Raw genomic sequence first — 22,823 nt, forward strand, 5'->3', positions numbered from 1 at the left:
ATAAAACCTCTAATGAAAATTTAGAAGCAGAAGAAGCACTTGTGAATGCTTATCTTATCAATATGTGCAAAATATGGCCGCTCTGCCCACCATGGTTGTCGCATGCGGATGGAAGTTTTTTTGCACCAAAACCAAAACTAAAACCAAAACATATATATCTCTAGATGACTACACATAAACGTAGGAAGGAAGGAAGGAAGGAAAGAAGAAGAGGGCCGGAGGCGCTGAGAAAGACTGAAAATGGTAAAGCGAAGGCTTCAGGGTTTGTGGTTGCTACTTGCTACTAATTGAGAGCTTTTATAATGGAGGCCGGCAGAGGGCCAAGCTTTGATAAATAGGGTTAGAGGGTTAGAGGGCTGCTGCCCAGTTGCCATTAGAATAACATTATCATGTACAGTGCTTCAATATTAATATTCTAATCTCTCTCTGGATCGTGCTCTGTGAGATCAGAGGAAACCCTAAGGCCATGCAAGCCTTGCTCAGGCATTTTCCCAAGTCACCAATTGCCTTCATTACATTGAAGGATCCTCCGTCTGTTTCCATGTTAAAAAACAATGACTCGTGGTTTTAAATAAATTTCTTCTTTACTCAAAAAAAAATTTTAAATGACTGAGAAGAAACATATTCATGTAAAATAAAACTATTACAACGAAACAAACAGGGTCAATTGAGGAAAAATACCTTGGTTTCCTTACAACTGTTGTAAAGGTAATTAATAGAATAATGTTTTTTTTTTTACTTAAAATTAATGGAGAAAGTTTTCCTTCACCCTACAGTGAAGGTTCACCAACTCATCCTAAAGTTTACAAACCCTATAAGATTTTAATATAATCCCTAAAATGCCCTCCCGATATCCTCTCATGTCCATCCTTCAGCCTGCCACGAATAAATCACGGTGGCTAAATGAAAACTTGGTCCAAAATTATGATTAGAAACGATAAAACTGATGATGAAAAGAATGCAATTGGATCTCATCCAAAATTATATCTTTGAAAATTTCAGGCCGGTGACATGATTCCCTTGTCTATGATCTAATGCTTAGAATTTTATAAGGGGTGCTGTTCTCTGTGCCGCAGCGCAGGCTGCACCCAGGCACATGGGGGTGGGCGTAATGACCACCCTGCCCTCCTGCACAGACTACCTATTTGCCTAGATGCAACCTGCACTGCGGCACAGAAAACATTCTCCTTTTTAACAAATATGTATAAGTTAATAAAGAGATTTGTCGTGTAAGCAGATCCCTCCACATTGTTAAAACCCCACTGCTCGCTCATTAAGAGACTTCTTTCGGATACTCGTCGGACATGGAAGAATTATTAAGAAGAGGTGTGAGACAAGCCAAAGTATGTTCTGACTCGCAAGTGGTAGTGGATTTCATGAATAGAAGAGCTAGCTAGTCGTAGAGGGGTTGAGGAAGCTCAGCAATATCAAAAGCCTTTGCTCCTTAATTTTTTAATTTTTTTTTTAACTCATAAATTTTGGTGTAATCAAGTAGGGATGTCAAAATGCAAACCGAATGGTGAAATCAGATTGATCCCCACCCGAGCAAGGCTGAATTGAACCAAATCAATCCTTATTGGATCCTTTTTTATTAAGGTATTGTGAACCTGAAACCAAATCAAACCAATCCACCCCAAAATTCATAAATAAAAAATATATATATATTTTTCATAATTATGTATACATATATATGTTAACCCGAATCCAAACCAGACCAAAAACAACACGATAACCACGATAATGAAGGTAACTTTTTTGCAACCTAATTCAATCCGAACCAATCAATTGACACCCCTTATCAAGGGTGGAGACAATAAATCGTCACCATCCTATGTGAATACAAGAGAGAAAACCCTTCCCATATGAGACAAACCACCATAATGAAGGTAACCTTTTCACAACCCAAAATACCTCTATTGAAAAGGATTTCCAATTTTCGAGTCAAGTGCAAGTGTCTTGGTTTCAAGCTCAGTAACCAATCATGGTTACACCAAGTAAAACCCTTTTTTTTATTAAACAAAAAAAAAAAAATCAAATGTTTTCTATGTTGGGGGCATAGGATGCCTGCACCAGACACATGGGATGGGCAAATTATCGCCCTACCCCCTACATGATTGAAATAATCACCCCGTGTGTTTTGGCGCAGTTTGCATTCACATCCAGAGAATAATCGCCCAAAAAAATTTAAGGAAATTATATATCCCTCCCCTGTATTTTGCCTTAATTATACATTCCTCTCTTTGGTTTTTCCACGTTACATTTTCCTTCCCTATATTTTAAAAAATATTACTATTTAACCCCTGCCGTTAACATCCGTCTGTTAAGTGTTGATGTGACAGTGTTAGATTTTTCATAATTCCCAAATTAACCCTGGTCCATGTAAATAGACCCTTGTACCCTTATGATTGAGATTCTTCTTCTTCTTCTTCCTCGTCCACCTGCAACCCCACTCGACCCCACCCCCTCTACAACCATTCTTTCGAAGCCTTTTATACGGTTGGATGAGCGAAACCCAACGTATGAACATGAGAAGGGCTGCCATGGCTAATCCCAGAATTTGCAGAAACTGAAAAAAACCCATCTCTCTACGTCTCCCTTTCTCTGTTTCTTGAAGAAACCTGCAACCCCTACCCTTGTAAACCCCAAACCCCACGAACCCCAAGCTCCTGGAATGATTATGACAATTTTATCTTCCTCTTCACCCCTTCACTACCTCTTCTCCTTCTTCTAAAACCTAATCGAATCACAACCTGCAACTGCCACTGCAATTGCCGCTCCACCATCGCCACCACTACCAATGCTGCCCAACCGCACCACATCCTCTTTCCCGCCCAGCGAGACCCTTCCATCCCTTCTCTTTCTTCATTCTTCTTCTCTTCCTCCTTTTATCTCTGGTTTTATTTTCCCCAATCCCCTGTTCTGGCGCACAAACAGCCCTCACGTAGGGAAAAGGAGTTTCGCCGGAAGCTGTAGCGGCGAAGGAACAATGAGAATCACGCCGCCAAAGTAGGGCAATGACTGTTGAGAAGAAATATGAAGCAATCACTGATTCCTATTATAGTCCACATATAGTTAAAACAGATATGGAAAAATACAGTGGTCAATTCCTGTGCTAGTTTTTGTATCAAATATGAATATTGGACTTTATTCCCAGTTACATTTTTGGTGAACTGCCAAGATGATAGTGAAAAAGAGATTTCTGACATGAGAGAGGAAATGTTAACTCCTTGAGTAGCATAATCTAGGAACTCCGGTGCCTGAATTTATAAGAGAGAATAGTTTGTTTCTAGGAATATCCTTTGACAATAACTATGAAATATGGTAGCCTGGTTTAGTTAAATCTCTATCTCTCTGTCCCCTTCCGGCTCTTTGTCTGGATTTGAATGGAAGGGTAAAAAATTCAGTTACATTTCAGACAAAGCAGCCGAATCAACACCCCACCCCTTTGCATATCACCGCCAGCCCCATCCCTTCGTTCTCCCACTGAAACCCTAATCCCATCCCATCGACCACCACTGAAACCCTTCCCAACAACCACTGTGAATCACAAAACCATCCACTGCCCCACTCTGATCTCAATCGAACCCCTTCCACCAAAAAAAATGAAGAAGATAGAGCGAGAGACCACGAAACAAACGTCATAGGATAACCAGAGGCGGTGTACTTCTTAACCGCCGCCAACCTCCTCCTCGTCTCCCATCCCCGGCGAAGGGTAGCATTGTAATTTAATCTCTGTTGTTTTAGTACAAGGGTTAAATAGTCTTTTTGAAATAATATCTAACAGCAGGTTAACATCGTAAGCTGGAGGGGGTCAAAGTGTAAGAAGGGAAAACCAAACTAAGGAACGTATAATTAGGACAAAATACAGGGGAGGGAGATGTAATTTTCCCAAAAAATTTTAGATCCAAGTAATCCGCGTGTATGCAGAAACTAAAGTGTCCCTTCACTTTTTTGGGGCAAGAAAAGTGTTTTTGACTTCTTGTCCGAAGTATCCCGTTCTTTGCAAAAGAGTATTGCATACATCATCAATGATCTGATAAACGCTGCTATCTAAACACACGTCTTAACAATGCCCCAAAACCATGTTTTATATTTCCCCACATCTCCCCACATTTAATTGCGATGATTTATTTTAGTGAAATATTTAATTGCGATGACAATACCCCCAAACTTATGGGGTTGGGTGTGTAGGTTCACATAATTATTATTGGATATGTATTTATAATTGGATCGGATTCAACTTTGGATTCATTATATGTACATGAGTAAAATTAAAACTGTGTGGAGATTAGGCTTTTAGGGTTTTTTATATATCGTCTCTGTAAGGAAAATAATAGATCCAAGAATAAGATCATTTTGTGAGGTGGAGAGTGGTATAAAGAGTTTTTCTAGTTTAATTAAAAATCTCAGGTTCTCTCGTGAAATAAGGAAAAGAAAAAAAAAAAACTCAAACACATGAAATTACTATCCCACCCTCTATGAAATAAAAAATCTCATCTATATTGATGCTCATGCGCACATTCTCATTGCCCCTGTGTTGGTGCAAAGGTTACATGACCAGATAGCGATCTTTTGCCCAGGAAAAAAAAAACAACTTTGAGTAGAAGGTTGTCGATTGTGGCTAGGCCAAATGTCGCCTAAAGAGATAAGGGAGAAGGTAATCCTCTGGCCATTGCACGAAGTCCCTTAATAGGGGTGAAATAGGGCCGGGTTTTTTATAACCTCAACCCAACCCTAAGTCCTCTTACCTCAGCCCAAGCCCAATCTGGCCCTAAAATTGAGCTGAGATATCTCAGCCCAAGCCCAATCCTGTCGGGCTCAACCAAACCCAGCTTGACCCTGATTGACATTGATCGAGAGCTACTGATTGACCCTGATTCTATGCATTAAATAAAAAGAGAAACATATTTAGCATCACATCTTGACCACATATAGCTTTGCATCACGATTCTATAGACAATTTAACCCAAAAACTTAACATGTTACGTTCAATAGAGAATTACACTTGAAACAAAAATTGTAAAAGGTGAAGCATAACCTAACACAAGGCCAGGCTCAGCCCAAGACCTCAACCCTGGCCCAACACAACCCTCAGGGTTGAAAAATCCAACCCAGGCCTGTTCGAGCTTAGGGCGATCCCAAGCCGACAAGGCCAAACTTACACCCCTATCCCTTAATTTGGGTGAGTGGTCAATGTTTGTCATCGGAATTAGCATTTGAAATAGCAATCTAATCCTATTCAATTGAAGTCCATCCACTTTTTTTTTTTTTTTTTTTAATCAAAGTGTACTCCCAATTGAAACTTGAAACTTGAAAGCCTTTCATTGCTCAGATCAAAACCCCAAGCTCGCATCGGCTGGCCTTGATTTGCAGAATAAGTAGAATAACCAATCAATAATTGACAATAGTGTCATGTATTGGACGCAATCATTGTAAAACTTAAAAAGAGAATATAATAATCAAGATACTGTTTCAAGAATCGGAATAGGATCTATCGTATCTTGGAATCTGCCATGACCGATTCAACCGACTCTGATTAGATTCTGACCGATTCCGGCTGGTTCCAAAATTTTCTTTTTTCCCATTCATGGTGAAAGGAAGATTTTCCCCTTTAATTGGGTTGGTAAAGGGTATTTTCAACCTCATACAATAGGGGGTGGAAACTAGCAATGTAAACCCCATTCTAAAGGATGCTCAGGGGAATGATATGGCTATATCTCCCTCAATTTTATTATTCCTTTCAACCAGTTCATCCCAATAGCACCCTATGTAAATACACAAACACCTAAAATACATGGAACCTACACAGACAATGGACAAATACATGGGAAATAAATTGGGGGGTGGAGATGAGAACAAAATCACTGCAAATGTTACTGTATATCAGGTGTTATTCCAATGATCGTTCAGAAGAATTATGCATAGTACATGTACAAGCTATTCGCAACAGCACAGGCAATTAAACTAGCTGATGGATGCCATGCCAGATGTAGCAGCTTGGAAGCTAAGTCACAAGGAACCCCATTAATTTCGGAGCTTGAATAATTATGTCCTGTGAAATTCGAATAAGCAGATTTGAATACAGAATCCATTCAGAATAAAAAACAAGGGGAACAAAAAAAGAGAGGAATATAGATTACAACCTTGTCGGAAATGCCCACGGGTGTGGTTGCTTAGAGATGTGCGTCTAGCTCTAGAAGTGGCTTGGTGATGTTGCTTCCTGGTTAGGAATGAGTTGGAGATAAATAAGGGAACAGATGTATTTCTAAATTTGGTCTTCCACCACCCATATCAACCCTATTCTCTAACATTTTGCTGTGACAGTACCACTGCTTCAACTAGGTTACTTTGGGGCACAGAGATCAAACAAGAACAAGTCCACTGGATTGATAAGCATGTGTTCAAAGTTTATAAATAATTATAGATTAGTATGTTTTAAGTGCAATTTATAAAGCTATTGTTATATTCACTTCGAGGCGCCTTCTAAATGAAGATTCAAGAAGCATTTGGTGTAATTCATCATGAGCATAGATTCTTACACAGTAGGCAGCAATTTTCACCGCAGGCCCAACCAGCTGAAAGTAGAGCTGTCAGTATGAGAAATACAATATGACAGACCAGTATAGGTTTGTCAAAAATGTGTTTCTTTTCCTCGATGAATAAGAATGATAATTTTCTGTTTAGCCCATTGGGCCTGCATTGACAATTACTGCATGACGAGTCAGAGGATCTGCACTTACAAAGCATATATAAAATAAAAAATAATAAAAAAAACCTTTAATGGCATAAAATAAGCATCTGCATCTTAATGAATCTTTGAATCGGACATGCAAATTAGATATGATTAACTTTCCAGGAAGTTGACACTCCTGTACGAGAACTGAAGGACAAATAACAACTCAGTATGAGTACTGAAAGACAAAATAGATAAAAGCATACCGGTAAGGATTTTTGCTAGCTTCTAGTGTGGTTCCTTCTTCATTTCCATCCCGAGGAGAGAAAACCCGAAAAAGATTGCTAAGTCATACATAAAGTGCAAGAGTCATCACCGCTGCAATTGTTCAGGTGAAATGCAAGAGAAAACTAGGTTGTGGAAGCCTCTTCCCTGAGATAACAACAGTTGCATTCTATCCAGAGCACAAACCTATAAGTTCCAGTAGCAAAATGAAGCCCATCCCCACTGAGGCAGCACTCAAATTTGTCAAAAATTGAATCATTATTATATAAATCAGACAACTGCAGACAAAAAAATGTTATTTCGTCAGCTCTAGTGGAAACTGGGAATACAGTACTGATGCATCCTGCTGTACTGGAAACAAGAACCAGAATACAAGCATGAAACAATTGTGAATTAGAAATATGCTTGATAGCATAGGCTGACATAAAGATAATATCAACCAAATTAAAAAAGAAAATGAATTTTCCTCTGATGAGAAACATTTACTGAACAAAAATCTATATCAACCAAATTAAAAGGATAAATGAATTTTCCTCTGACAAGAAACATTTACTGAACAAAAATCTATAGAAAAGGGGACTTGGGAGAAAATAGAAAAGAGGAAAGAAAATCTTAGATAAAAAACATAGAGATTGGTTAAAGTTTCTTTCCTAGTTACCTAGTGACAAAACATTCAGAAAAATTGACAGTTCAATGCCCTTCCCTTGTAATATAGGCCAATGATCTTCCCAATATAATTTTGACAGGAACACCACTCTCTCTTTCTCCAACTGGAAGTTTAAAAATCAAGTTTTTAACTTGGAAAGAACAAGAACTGCCAATAAAATAAAATATTGGCTGTAAAATAACTTCAACAAATCAACAGAACTGTTTGAGGGTACAGTTTGTTGTAAACAGTCATTCTCATAAACAAGTAATATGACTGAATGGAAACAATAAGGATAATGAAAAATAATTAATGTATCACACAGAAAAATTAATAAAAACTCCTTTAATGGAGCTCTAGATATCACCTAGAAGTAAATCTATGTATCACACAGGAAAACTATCTATTTTCTTCCTTCCTTGATGCTACATTTCTCCACCAATAATGCTTGATACTAAACTTTTTTATCTCCACGTACCTTCTCCAGAGGATGTCTCTGCTGAAATTTTCAGGATGTAAACATTTTGATTAACATTAAGGCCCTGTTTAAATCCTTGGAACCCAAACTACCAGGAGGGTGACGATTTACATTGGATCTGGCAAGATCAACCAGGCAGGACACCATGTAGTTGTGTTGTCTCTTTGGTGTAATTCTCATTATTAGTGGGAATTCTAACCTGCACCTAAAATGGCAAAATTCTAAATTTAAAGAAGCATGGACGTTAGTTATGGCTGTAATCTTATCTGATACCTCAACACAGATCAGATCTTGTCTGAAATTATTGAAAGCCAGCCTAAATGGAGGGGAATTTGAACTCCCTCAACCCAAACTCAGAGTTTAGTAGTTGTTTGCAATAGACTCATAAATCAAAAGGGCAATAAGAAGTTTCATGAGCAAAGAAGGTTGCAAAGATCCTCTTAAATTCAGAGACAAAGGAGGCAAAACCCAAACCTTCAAGTTGGAATTGGATCATTCACCTGCTGGAATCAAACCAGCAACCTTGAGGATCAGTCATGTGCTCTGTCCACTGAGCTAAGGTCGGGTTTAGATTAAAACCACATTTCATGGTTTAATTGATAATCTGGATCTGGAGTGGCAGACCCGGATCAATATTGGCTTGGACCAAGCCCAGTTTAAAACTCAGTGGACAGTCTGACTAGTAGGCAAGATTGGACAGATCCACAGTGGATCAAGCAATCTGATACTAATCTAGATTGGGGTCGGCTGAGAACAATCCAATGCTTAAGCCCAATTGTGGAAACTTTTCACCTTATGGAGTGGTAGGTACGATGAACCCTAGGTTCAGATTACACACCCCAGTTATAGGATCTCAAGAAAACCCTAAACCAGAAATTAGGTCAACAATAAAGTCAAAGTCACCATTATGGATGGAGCTCAAATTCTGGTCAATGTTTATAGACTATTAGAATAGATAAACCCCAGAATACAGCAATGTTTCAACAGTCAACAGTATATTTTGAAACCAAAAACCTGGATTTTGGGAGATTTCTTGCATCAGCAGCTCTGGTCAGCTTGATACCCTGGTCGAAGGTCACTGTTGGGGGATCCTTTAACACACCAAGATATGAAGGAAATATTCTGGACAGATTCCCTAATATACCCAATATCGATCTCAACAAAATAAGGCCCAAAACAGGCTGCCACCAGCTTTATGTTGGTGGTTATAAGCTATGATTTAAATCTCAATTTTAACAGAATAGGAACAGCAGTAAAAGTATATGGCAAACCCTTCCAATCTCAAGTTAAAACAAGCTACAGCAATCACAAAAACAGTAGATAAATTAACACTTACTTGAGAAGGGAAAACAGAACATAGAAAAGGGGATATGACCTTTAATTGCCCACCAACAGGCCTAGATGAGAATCTCTCTAATCCTTGAGTTTCTCACTCTTCACTGAGTCTTACAGCAGCATACTTTCTCAGCAGCAAAAAGGCAAAGCCAATTCTTAAAAAGGGCATACCCAGTGCACGAGGCTCCTGCCAATGCGGGGTCTGGGGGAGGGTCATAATGTACACAGCCTTACCCCTGCTTTCACAAAGAGGCTGTTTCCAGACTCGAACCTGTGACCACATGGTCACAAGGGAGCAACCTTAACCGTTGCAAAGCCAATTCTTCATTCTTCAAAATCATTGGATGGCCAAAAATAGAATACAAGCTGTTTATTTAGAAGAAAGACTCCCTAGCTAAGTAAGAAACATGTATAACCACACTTACATAGCCAATAGGAAACATAAAAGAAAAAGGAAACCCTACACACTAGGTAAGGGTCTTTAGTTAACATAAAAAAAAACTTAAAAATAAAAGACTTAAAAGAAAATAAATCTACTAACTAAAGCCCACGACATGGGCTGAGAGGGCCCATACCGGAAGGAAATAAAAAAGGCCTCTTCTTTGTGATTGTGACCACCAAGTAGTGGCCTGTTTGCCTTTCTTCTTTCTACAGGAGTATGTAAGGAACTCCCCTGCATCACCTTACCTCAATGACAACAAGAAAGTGAATGAGAACATGCAAATACACCCCAAATGTACAAAATTGGAGGGAATTTCTCCATTATCCCAGATGAGCTAACATGGTATGGGTAAGTGATGCAGGACAATCTTGGACCGGGCCGACCCAACTGGTGTACTACATTGGACCAACCCAAACCCAGTTGAACCAGATCCAAATATGGTTTTATTCTGGTAGATATTTAGGATTTTATTACTTATTTTATTGAGATAATTATGTAAGGAGATCTTTTTAAGATGGGTAGGATTCATAGGATGAGTTTTAGTAAGTTTTAAATTGTCTTTTTTGTCCAGAGTCCTAGAGTAGATGTTTCCTTTTAAAGTCTATTATTTTTCTTATTTATATGGTTGTAACCAACGTATTGAGAGATGCAAGAATGAATTAAAAGAAAAGTAAGTTTGTGCTTGTGCACACCGCCCCTCTCTCCTTCTCACGGCTTCTTCTTCCCCTCCCCCCTCTGATTTCTTCTCAAATTTCCCCTCTCCTATTCTGTCCCCCATTATTTGGTATCAGAGCCGAAGGATCCCATCTTCTCCCCCCCCCCCCCTCTGATTTCTTCTCAGATTTTCCCTCTCCTATTCTGTCCCCCGTTAGTAAGTCTTTTTTTTTTTTTCATTTTATTCATAGGCAGCAAATAACACTTCAGCTAATGTAGGTCTTTTAGACTTTGCAAAGTTACCCACAGATAAGTCTATAGATATAAAAATGACACATATTGATGAATAAATCTGAAGAGATATCAAGAAAGTAGAGTGCTTTCTGCTTTTACTCTTTTAAAATAGAAGGTCTAGTGCATCATCTTCTAAAAGGTAATTTCAACACATAATGCAAATAATATCTTATATTGTCAAATGATAACCAGAGGAAAAAATAAATAAATCTTACCTTAGGGCGAAGGTACTCATGAATCTTAAAAGTTGCAACTGGAGAAGCCTCCATATGCAAGTCCCACAGCTACAATAAGGGCCAAAGTGGTCTATTTAGTATAATAAAAAGTTCTTTGCCAAGATAGAAAATATATATAAACAGAAAAAATAAGTCTTAGCAATTGATGAGACAACCATCAATAAAAAGAAAACATACAAAGAAAAATTTTGAAAAGGGGAAAAAGAATCATTGGAAAATGAAAATAAAAAGGAGGACCATTTTATCTTCCACCCTATAGAAAGAAAGAAATCAGAAAACCATGGAGAAAAAACACAACAAAAAGTATAAAAACAAGGCACTACTTATGAATTGGTAAAGACCATTTTATCTTCCTCCCTATAGAAAGAAAGAAATGAGAAAACCATGGGAAAGAACACAATAAAAATTATAAAAAACAAGGCACTACATATGATTCAGTATGATACAGAAACCAAAAGAACAATTAGCACAATCTCTTGCGAATTTCTCCCAAGTACTTTCAACCTTTCCACCAACATAACCCCAGTTTCAGTCCCCGTAGACTGTAGTTGTTCTCTTTTCCTTGGAAAAAACCAAAGGGCTATTTGTACTTCTCCCGATATTGATTTTCCTTCATTTCTTTTGGACCTCTGAGTATTGTAGACTGTAGTTGTTCTCTTTTCCTTGGAAAAAACCAAAGGGCTATTTGCACTTCTCCCGATATTGATTTTCCTTCATTTCTTTTGGATCTCTGAGTATTGTAGCTTATTTCATGTATGCTTATTTTAGGTTTGATTTCGATATTTTTATTCATTTTTAAACAAAATAAATAATTGATATTTTAATATTTTATAGCATATTTATCTTCCATTGTTCCCCCCCCCCCCCAACCAAAAACCTTTCATGAGTAACCAAATAAACTATAATCCTGATCCAGTTTTGCATGTTTGTTCGGTTTATCTTTTTGATTCAATTTATTATTATTAGCATAGAATAGTAGCTTGGAGCCTTGGAAGACCAACTTGATATTTTATCTAACTTCATTATTCATGGTTGCTAGCATGATATGGATTTCATGGATGCAAACACAGACTAATTCTAACTGCACAAAACCAACACTTAACACCTTTTGGCTTTGGAAGTTGGGAAACTGATTCTGAACCATCCTTGGGTTAAAACAGAACATCTTTGGAATTAATACTGCAACTACACCTTGTTCTTGGAGTTTTTCTCCTAAAAAAACTTATATTCTCGCAGGAGGAAGTCATTGCCATGATATAAGATAAATATATTCAGATATAAGCCACAATGAACTCAGTTACACAACATAAAAAGCAAATTCATTGCATTCATTAAAAATCCCTAGTTTATTATGAAGTGATGGAAAGTATAAAAATAATAATTCTGGAAGAAACAATCTTAACCTGTTAAATTCTTTTCTTCTTTTGGGTACTTGGTGGTTAAATTAATGTTTTGATGTAAAAGTAGCTAGAATACCTTTAGATTCATATAATCACGACTTAAGATATGCCTTCCATCGCTCGCAAACTTTATATCAGAGATAGATGTGATTATCTCAGTAAAAAATGTAGTAGATCCATGAGGTTCACGGTCTTGAAATCTGTATATGACAAAAATTCAAGTTAAAAGGCTATTTTCACTTTCATTACCATTGTCTAATTTATTTGAGGGCTTCCCCGGCGGGAGGGGAAAGCTAACAAGCTAACATTTAGTAGTAACTTATAAGTCATTGTATATAAACAAGTGAAATACAAATCATGAATTCCATTATTAGTCTGAAGGTCCTAAAATTGAAGAATTAACTCACATCCTAGCATGTTGATCACACAATGCTGACTGCCGCATGTCAACCAGACGAATAAAACCCCTTGAGCTGCTATATGCTAGGAGATTACAGTAAACTGGATGGAACTCAGCTGATGTTATAACCTCTGGAAAAAATTGTCCATTAGTACAAGGTACTGAAACCAGTAAAACAAGCACAGAGCAGAAAACGGACTTAAAAAAATGCACATCGAGAATAGCCAACAGTAATCGTCGACTCATATTTCAACTTTTGTTACCTGATCACCCACAAAATGTATAAATTGCAAAGTGGAGTTGATAGACAAGGTTCAAAAATTCCACAATGAGCACAAGTATTACTGAAAGCGAGTATCACAATGGTGTGGGTTAAATTGATAATAACCCTGCCATGTCCCTATTGGTGCTACTTGGCTACTATGGTGTTTGTTTTGATTGATACAGAGTGGAAATGGGTTTAGATATGGTAACCCATCACATGTGTAATGTGTATTTATGATTATTGTTTCATGAAACTAATGCAGCCTTCTTAAATGAATTAGCTAGAAATTAGAGACAGGAATTGGAAACACTTGGTTTTTCATGACACTACCCTTTTTTTTTTCTTTTTCATCCTCTTCCTAGCATGCAGCACATATATTGTATTGTTAGGATTTTATTAGAATCCATCCTGCTTCACGCCATCCCAGAGAAAGAGAGGGGGATTTGTATTTTGTAATTAAAATGGTTAAAGGTTTCCATTTTTGGAATTTGTGGTGAATTCAGATGGCTCGCGGTTTTAAGTGCTTAGGATAATGTTGAGGTAGGATTATGCAAAACCTACTGCAGCCCTGTCCTGTGGTTAAGCTTGCACTAATTGATGCCTAAATTTGAGTCATGACAGAAATGTGATGATCCAATGACACAGATGATATGGGAGAGAAATACCATTTGGGAGATGAAAGATAGATTACCAATGAGGTTCTCCATGTTGGCTGGTTTCATGTCAATGATATTGAAACACTGATCACTAATCTCTAGGTTCCACAAATTTATCCTAAGGTCATCCGCAGAAACAAATGTCTCACAATCACTGCACAGATAGTATGAAACCAGAGATAAACATGTCAGAATCAATAGAAAAACTAAAGAAATTTCATTTTTGAATCTGCTAAACTCACATATGCTATCTATAATCAACAAGGGAGCAAATATATACTGAGGGGTAAAGTTGTAAATTAGGTATGGACACTCTGCTTTTATGTCACCTTTCCTTATTGCAAGGACACAAAACTAGAGAACTGAGTGAGAACTGAGAAAGGAATTTTTGGAAAGGGGAAAATGAAAATCTACAAGTTTACCTGTTGTTTGAGATAGAATTAATATTATAATCATGAGCATAAGCATAAACCCTCCGGCATCTTGCAAGAGCAGCCTCTCCAATGCTAGATATCTGTTTACATAACTAACTCATTGTAATTTGGACTGCAATAATTAGCAAAGTCACAAAGCTAAGAAATAATGCTCGTCAAAAGGACCTCTGGAAGCTTTCCATTTCAATAGTCCACAAAGTAGTACCTTGGTAACCCCTCCTTCAGACGATGGGAATGTGTTGTTTGGTATGTCGTTTGTCCACTCCAGAAGGTTGCCATTAGTAACAGATGGTATCTGCTGCCCAGCCAGGAAACTCTTCTCAGCGAGAAGTGCATTTTCTGAACGCACAAATGGATTCAGGTCCATTTCTTTGACTTTCTTTACTTTCCGTTCCTTAAGCTGACATCCACAGCAGATATAGAAAAAGAAAAATGTTATATGGTGCACAAGGACTGCTTTATACTACGCTATTTGAAACAAATGACTCAAAGGGACGGACAGCCCATCAGTTTCAGTGATTTGCATTTTGTTTGTTTCAACAAGACATTTAACTTCAAAATAAATAAATTATATACCTTCCATAGCTTAATTGTCTTATCATTCGATGAGAGAATACACTGTGAACCATTTAGTGTCACAGACCACCTTACGTTGTTGACTTTCTCTTCAATTTCCACACTCTTCAGATAATCAAACTATAGAAAAGGCAATTATCATCAGGATCTACAAAGCAGATTGTGAGCACAAATATACAAGACCAATTTTTTCAAAACAGGCAAAACTATATATTCTGGACCACTGACGATCAACATAACGCGTACCTCTGGTTCATGACTCTGGAATTCAGTCTTGTAACGATATTCAGGACGAACCTTGGGACCATAATCCAAGTGCTCCAACTCTTTCCGAGACCTTAACTGATTAAAATCAAGGAATTCATTGACTAAAGGATATACAAGATCACAAACACGATTACTTCTTGTTTTCATTCTAAAAAACCCTAAACACTTACGTCATTCACGTCCGTCCTCTCAAAAATCACAACACGACCACCTCGATCTCCAGCGGCAAGGTAATCCCCGCTCTTGTCAAAGTCCATCGCAGATATGATGTCGACTACAGAAAACCGCGAAGCTCGCCGAATCAGCGACAGAAAGGAAAAGAAAAAAACCAGAAACAGTAAACGTAACTCTTGGAAAGAGTACATGTAACGTAAGATCACACAGTTCATCCAACAGAATTCCACAAATTCTCGCCACTTAATAGATTTAGCAGCCAATCTGATTATATGAATGCACTTCAATATGATATTTAGTAATTGCTAATAGAAATCATCCATTTCAAGCATTTGCATGTCGATGTTGTCCAAATTATAAACAGGAAAACAGAAAACAAACAGGGGATTATAATAAAATGGAGAATCCAGATATCCTAACCATCTTGAGCATCCTCCCCCGGTGCCCGTTCTCCGAAGACCTGAGAAAATTTCCACTCCAACGTAGTGGGAGAGCCTCTACTCATGTCTGGTTGCAGGGCTACCACCAGTCGCTCGATCTCATAATACCTATCCACTATTCTATTGATAATTGATTGAAGTGAAGCGGCAATTTCCTGAATGTTTGAGAACTACTCCGGCCAATGATGAAGTGTTTTCGTCCTCGCCGGGGTTTTTCCTTCGACATCAAACGACGATTGCCGAGCTTTTGGGATGCTCAACTGTTCAACTTCGTTCTCACTCACCCAGAAAACTGAGCTGAAGTTATCTCACTTTTATCGGTTGCAGTCTTTCAGATGACGATAAAGTTTTCTCTTGTACAGTTGTATCATCAAGCCCCCTACGTGGTCGGGTTGATGCACTGTGACGTTGCTTAGGAATTAAGAAAAAATCGTTTAGAAAGACACTACAAAGATTGTAGTTCTTTTAGGTTTCTTATGACACAAGGCCACAACGCCAATGTGGGGAATCTCTTGTACCACACCAATGGCCATAGGGGTAGAACCGAGTCGAGTTGAACCAGATTTTTTTTTTAATTCCGACCCAACCCTAGTCCCTTTTGCTAATCCAGGCCCAGCCCAGTCCTAGGTCGGGGCTGGATATCGCATCCGAGACCCCATCCTACTGGGCTCAACTTAACCCAACTCACCCTGATTGACCCTGCAATTTCTATTTTTGTCATTCTAGAGTTGAGCAAGGTTGGATTAACCCTATTTTTGGACCGTACATGACTACATGTAACATTATTATGTATTATGTATAATTAGTTTACCAAAAGAAAAAGTATTTTGTATAATTATATATTATGGTTGAAAAAACACTATCTGGGCGCTTGCGGTGCACTACCCCTACTCCCAAACATGGGGGCAAATGAAATGGCAGTTGCACCCATGGGAAATTCTATTTTTTCATGGGGGGTGCAATGATCATTTTGTTCGCCCCTGTGTCTGGGTGCAAGGGTAGCGCACTGCATAGTTGTACACGCCAAGGTAGCATTCTCTTTCTCATATATTGTGGGGAAAAGAACACAACATGGTCGCGTGGCTGGGATGGCTCTTGCACCTAAACACAAAACTATGTGAAAATACTATGTTGTCTCCATGGAAAGGGGGAAATTCTACCCAAGGTGATGCTTGCATGCGTGTTCTCCCATTGGCCAGCGTGCATGTGTAGGTTCTAGAGAGCCAAGCAACGATCTCTTGCTCATTAGATATTTACTATGGGGAAAAGAAAGCTACCTGGTTGCATGGCCCATTTGACTCCTACGCTTAAATAGAGAAACACGTCAAAGTACCGCGTTGCCCCCATGGAAAGGCAAAAATCCCACCCATGGCAAAAGCCACACTCCCATTGGCCAACATGCATGAATGCTTTAGAGGCCTAGATAGCTATCCATTTCCATTTTAATATATATAGCCAAGTCGAACTCAGCTCGATCAAGCCTAGCCCTACTTTGGGCCTAGAAATTTCAATCCTAGCTCAGTCCACCAGTTAAAAAGTCCAACCCAAGCCCTATCGAGATCAGGGTAAGTTGGCCAGGCTCGGGCTCACCAAGTCAAATTTGCACTCCGAAATGGTAGAGTTGGGCTCACGTTCACGTACTTGAACGTACAGACCAGCTCACATTTGTTCAAATGGAGTCATGTGGCTCTCACAGGGTAGATTCCATCTGAAGAGTTGTGAGCCGTTCTCATACGCTCTTGTAAATGTTTTTTTTTTTTTTGTGTGTGTGGTAAAGATAACAATATTATTCAGAAGGTACCTAATAGGGTAAGTCCAGTCCGAATTTTGGGCTAATGACACATTCTTTAGATTGGGCCAGAACCAGTCTAACATGTGGACTGAAAGAAAGTCAAAAACAACTGGAAAGTCTGGAATAATCGCCCACCTTTCTTACTTTATTTACGCTGAAGAACCGACACAAAACCTTTTATTTGCTTCACGGCTCACCGAGTCAAGACAAGGGTTGTGCCAAGACAAGGGTTGTGAAATTTGGAATCGGGGTTCGAAATGGTGCCGATTCTCTCCCGAATCAATCTCGTAAACCTTCGAATCAGTCTGAGGATTTGAAAACCTAGAGATCCGGTGAGAAAAACCCTAAAATCTGATATTGGACGTCTAGAATTGGGATCGGTTCCTGATTCCAATTGGAATCGGCTGACTCAACTAATTTTGATTCCAATTTTTTGAACCAGCAATCAAAGACTTGACATGTATTGACCTAAATTTATTTACATTCTTTAGCTTTCTACTAGGTAATTTAAATAACCAAACTGAAGTGTTTATATTATGAGATATACTTACTTCCTTACCACACACACACAAAAAAAAAAAAAAAAAGAGATATACTTACTTATTTTACCAAAAACAAAAAAAGATATACTTACTTATATTTTACTAGATATATTTTTTTTAAAGGAATTTTTTATAGAGACCTTTCAAGGTGTCAATTAATTTGTAATTTTTACTTTTTTAACCTTTTTGGTATTACATATGATTTTTCTCCATTAAGAAGAATAGTATTATTAAACATGCACACTCGAAAAAATGTGCATAATAATAACATCTTTTGATAATGCCATATTGATACGTTATTCTTTTAATTTATTTTCAAAAACCCTTTTATTCTTCTATATTAAAACCTTTTGAGAATGACACAATGGACAATTGTTAAAAGTTGTTAAGTTCTAAATACATCTATATAAAAAAATATGCATAATAATGACATAATGAATGCTATTCTTTCAATTTATTTTCAAAAACCCTTTTATTCTTCTATATTAAAACCTTTTGAGAATGAAACAATGGACGATTATTAAAAGGTGTTAAATTTTAATTACATCTCTAGTGAAAATTATCACCTCCAGTTCCTTATCCGACCTAGCTCCTCAGATGCCTAAAATAGGGGGTGGGGGATGGACCCCACCCAGGCAAGGGTAGGGTGGTCATTGTACCCCCTTATTAGAGGCACTGGAGAACTGGACCGGGCAGGGAACTGAAGGGGACGAAGATCCCATCTCCAGAGGTGTCATTCATACATGCACTTGATTATGATGCATCAAATAAGGGGCATTTGGTCGTTTCAACCCCCTCTTGTAAGAGGGAGCAGTCGTGCAAGCATGCATGGCTAGGACCTTTATCCCCTATGATTCGTTGATCGGTACGGTTGTACGGTTTCTCTCATAGGGGGGCTGAAATGATCATTCTATCCTTGACCGAACACATTGCCCGGAGAAGCACTAGGGAACCGTACCAGGCAGGGGAACCGCAGGTGATAAAAATTCTGCAAAATTCTGCATGGCTGTGCAAGGAACTTTTGTCCAATGATTTAAGTGTGATGCCTTCTCAAAAAACTGAAAAATATATTCTTTTTCTTGGTGAAAATTATATCCTCACCAGTGGGAAAGTGGTCATGTGATGGATTCTTGTTCCATCGCTAACTCCCAACCTGTTAGGTCAATAGTTTTTTTTTTTTTTTTTTTTTTTTTTTCTTATAATCAAAAACCAAAATTCATAAATTAAAAAGTCTAAGGTACATCATTTGCAACGTAGTCAAAACTACATTGTTTCTTCGCAAAAAAACAAAAGTTCCTACCAAAACAAACATAGGGTAAGTCCACGTGCCATTTCTCAATATTCCAAGTACCATTCCTGTTTTACCCCTTAATGCCAAACAAATCCTAACCGTTAAGTTCTAAAAATTTGACCAGTTTATCTTTTTTTCTTTTTTTTTTATAAATTTAAAAAGACTTAATTGTCTTGACCTATTTATTCATAATATGAAAAGATTTTTTTGCCCTAACTTAATTTGAAAAGATTCTTTTACCTTGACTATTTGTTTTAAGAACCTAATCTAATCTAATTATCAAAATATTAAGACATAATTACCAAAATACCCTCGTCTTCCTCAAAATCTATCTTCCATTTCTTAAACTTCTCTCAGAAGTTTATTTTACCCTTTAATTGACCCCAAAACCCTTTCTATGTCTTCTTCTCTTCTGCTTCCAGGTCATCAATGGCGCCGGCGGTAACCAGAGCTGGTAGCCAAACTCCATGGCTACGGCCAACGAAGAAGAAGTTTGAACACTCTCCTCACGGACGGTAATCAGACCTTGGAAGCAAAATCTCCGACAGTAATCTTTCAAGATTGCCCTCCTCCGTTCTATGATGTTAAAACCCAGCTCAAACCTCCAAACTCCATGGCTGCCGCCAACGAACCTGCTTCTTCCCCACTGCTTCTTTTCTTTTTCTTCTTCTTTAATACCCTAACCCTGTAAACCCATCTTTTTCTCCATACGAGACTGAAACCCAAGCCCCCATCTCCATCTCCAATCTTCTTCTCGCCTTCTTCTTCTTCTTCTCCAAACACCTTAACCGAACCCACCTCTCCACTGAACTTCAAATCCCATCTCTCTTTTCCTTCCATTAACCAAATTTATTATCACCGTGACCCACTTCCTTTCCAAAACCCCAAAAAACCAAACTCCATGGCCGCCCACAAATTTTTTTTTAATTTTTTTTAAATCTGCCAGCCACCGGAGCATAGCTTGAACTCCCCCTTTTCCATCTATAAATAATACCCTTTCATAGAGAAGAAACAGAGAAAGGGAGAGGTAGAGAAATGGGGTTTTTTCATTTTCTGCAAATTCTGGGATGAACTATGGCAGCTCTTCTCATGTTCATCTGCTGGGTTTCGCCCATCCAACCTTATAAAAGCCTTCGAAAGAATGGTTTTGGAGGTCCAAAACCGAATTTCCCTTTGGGGAACATTGAAGATACAAGAAAAAAGGAGAAAGATTCTGTTTTTGAATCTGTAGAGAGACAAAATGGGTTCTAAGGTTATCGATTTGGGTGTTGGGGAAAGAAGACTCAAAAGGGGTTTTGGGGTTGAAGGGGACAAAATTGGAGTTTGGCTATCAAGCTCTGGTTACTGTTGGCGCCATTGATGACCTGCAGAAGAGAAGAAGACACAAAAAAGGGTTTTGGGGTCAATTAAAGGGTAAAATAAATTTTTGAGAGAAGTTTTAGAAATGGAAGATGGATTTTGGGGAAGATGAGAGTAGTTTGGTAATTATGTTTTAATAAGGGCATTTTGGTAATTAGATTGGGTTAGATTCTTAAGAACAAACAATGGGGTGAAAAGGGTCTTTTGAAATTAAGTTGGCAAAAAGGTCTTTTCATATTATGAACAAATAGGTCAGGACAATTAGGTTTTTTTAAATTTATAAAAATAAAAGAAAAGGTAAAATGGTCAAGATTTTAGCACTTAACGACTAAATTTAACGGTTTGAACTTGTCTGGCATTAGGGGGTAAAACAAGGGTGATACATGGAATATTGAGTGGTGGTACGTAGACTTATCAAAAGCTTAGGGGGTATAAGGAATATTGGGTGCATTACAGGGTACGTGTATTTTATCCAAAAAAAATTGTAAGATAGTATAATGGTTAGGGTCAGTCAAAGATTTAAACAAAAATCCATTCACATGACAGAAAAAGTTGCTAATAGGATTCCACATTAGATCCACACAAAACACAGTGTAGATCAATTTGTATCTATTGCGAGAGGTATGCCCACAGTGAGTAAGTTGTGTATTAATTGCTGTATTAATTGCCGTATTCGATCACATAATTCAAATTCTCAATTCTTACCATATTGTATGGGGTAGCTTAATTCCGTATGCGATTTTTATAAGTAACTATATTAATTGTTGTATTAATACATATTTATATATTTTAATTTAATTAAACAAAATAAAAAACTAAAACCTAAATCTAAATGATGTATTAATTGTTGTATTAATAAATATTTATGTATTAATTGTTGTATTAAATGCCGTATTAATTGGTTAAACTTAATTAATATTAGATGTAGAAATCCAAAAGAATGGGAAATGATTTCAAATTAGAAAGCCATATTAGCTTTAAGTATTCACGAATGCATGAAAAGATTCCACAAAAAAATAAAAAGAATGCATGAGAATATTAGAATTTAGTTGCAAAAAAACCAGTTTTTTCCTTGATTTTTACTAGGATAAACCCATATTTTTGCTTCTATACTATTTCAAAATGACCGTATTAAACACATACCAATTAATTACAAAATGCATTTTATTGCCTCGAATTTTTTAAAACGAACTATTGCCGTATGAGCCAATTAATTGCCATATGTATCCATTACCATATTATTACCGTATCCAAACTTACTAACTATGGGTATGCTTTGACCGAAATTCTTGCATTTAAAACACGTCAAAAAAAAAATAAAAATTTAAGATGTATAGTAAGCTTCCGGATGATTTCTGTGCCAATGCTCATTCTGAAGAATTACTCATTCAACATTCATTAATAAAACTATGAATTCCTCATTCAACATTCATTAATAATTTGGAGATAAATATCAGAAGCCCCATTCAGAAGCCCCATTACCGTCAGGATTAGAAAGGAGAGAAACCATTAGCCATGGAGGCACAAGACTGGCTACAAGAAGCCGAAATATTTCCAGTCTATTTCAATCTTTTATGTGATTAAATAATGCATCTTCATGACAAAGTCCCGGCGGTGCCCGTTGTTGACTTCCCAACCCCACCCTCCCCCCGTCAAAAAAAGAATCTAATTTTTAAGGAAACAATCGAGGAGCAGCCCAAGATCCAAGGAGTTCTGTAGATCATTAATTTGATCTCATTTGTGTTCTGCAACTCCAATTCAATCCAATGATCCAGTATTCCAGTCCACTCATTGGTTTGTGTTCATAAAATATGATTACTGATTAACATTATTCGTTACCAGGTTGAGAAAGTCGTCAACGGGCGGCGGATTTTCCTCCCCACCTTCCTCAGTTTTCCTTTGGCTCTTTCTGTCTATAAGGGTTGACTTGGTGAGGGAATTTTTTGATTAATAAATTGTTTGTTTGTTTGTTTGAAGAATTAATGGGAAGGAAAGAGGGAAAAAGCAGATCCAAGTGGGAAGAGAGTTGGTGTGAATTTCTTCTCCCCATTCACGAGTTTCTTCATCGTTATCACCGTCATCCTATTCCCCTGTTTTTAGCTTACGTCGCAGTCAAACTCAATTGCTCAAAGTAATCTTTCCACTCTATTTCCTGGGGAAGACTTCTGCAACTCTTATCATTTC

The 22,823-nt window shown here is 37.7% G+C and overlaps 1 protein-coding gene across 2 annotated transcripts; it reads right to left on the reverse strand.

Annotated features, from left to right (window-relative positions):
* Nucleotides 1-5,852: 5,852 nt before the first annotated feature.
* On the reverse strand, nt 5,853-15,813 carry LOC122654426 (serine/threonine protein phosphatase 2A 55 kDa regulatory subunit B beta isoform-like). Of its 2 annotated transcripts, XM_043848505.1 has the most exons (14): nt 15,636-15,813; nt 15,212-15,315; nt 15,021-15,116; nt 14,775-14,894; nt 14,404-14,598; nt 14,187-14,278; nt 13,800-13,918; nt 12,851-12,974; nt 12,520-12,643; nt 11,023-11,091; nt 7,145-7,236; nt 6,940-7,017; nt 6,144-6,220; nt 5,853-6,052 (listed from the first exon to the last, which is right to left on the reverse strand). In XM_043848505.1, the coding sequence occupies exons 1-14, from the start codon at nt 15,718-15,720 to the stop codon at nt 5,916-5,918; spliced, it is 1,512 nt and encodes a 503-aa protein (XP_043704440.1). In that variant the 5' UTR covers nt 15,721-15,813; the 3' UTR covers nt 5,853-5,915. The 2 variants fall into 2 exon arrangements, with proteins under 2 accessions (XP_043704440.1, XP_043704441.1); XM_043848506.1 differs by lacking the exons at nt 5,853-6,052; nt 6,144-6,220 and adding an exon at nt 6,775-6,869 and having other exon boundaries at nt 6,900-7,017.
* Between the last annotated feature and the right edge of the window lie 7,010 nt (nt 15,814-22,823).

Source organism: Telopea speciosissima, chromosome 3 (assembly GCF_018873765.1).
Source record: "Telopea speciosissima isolate NSW1024214 ecotype Mountain lineage chromosome 3, Tspe_v1, whole genome shotgun sequence".
Lineage (NCBI taxonomy): Eukaryota > Viridiplantae > Streptophyta > Magnoliopsida > Proteales > Proteaceae > Telopea > Telopea speciosissima.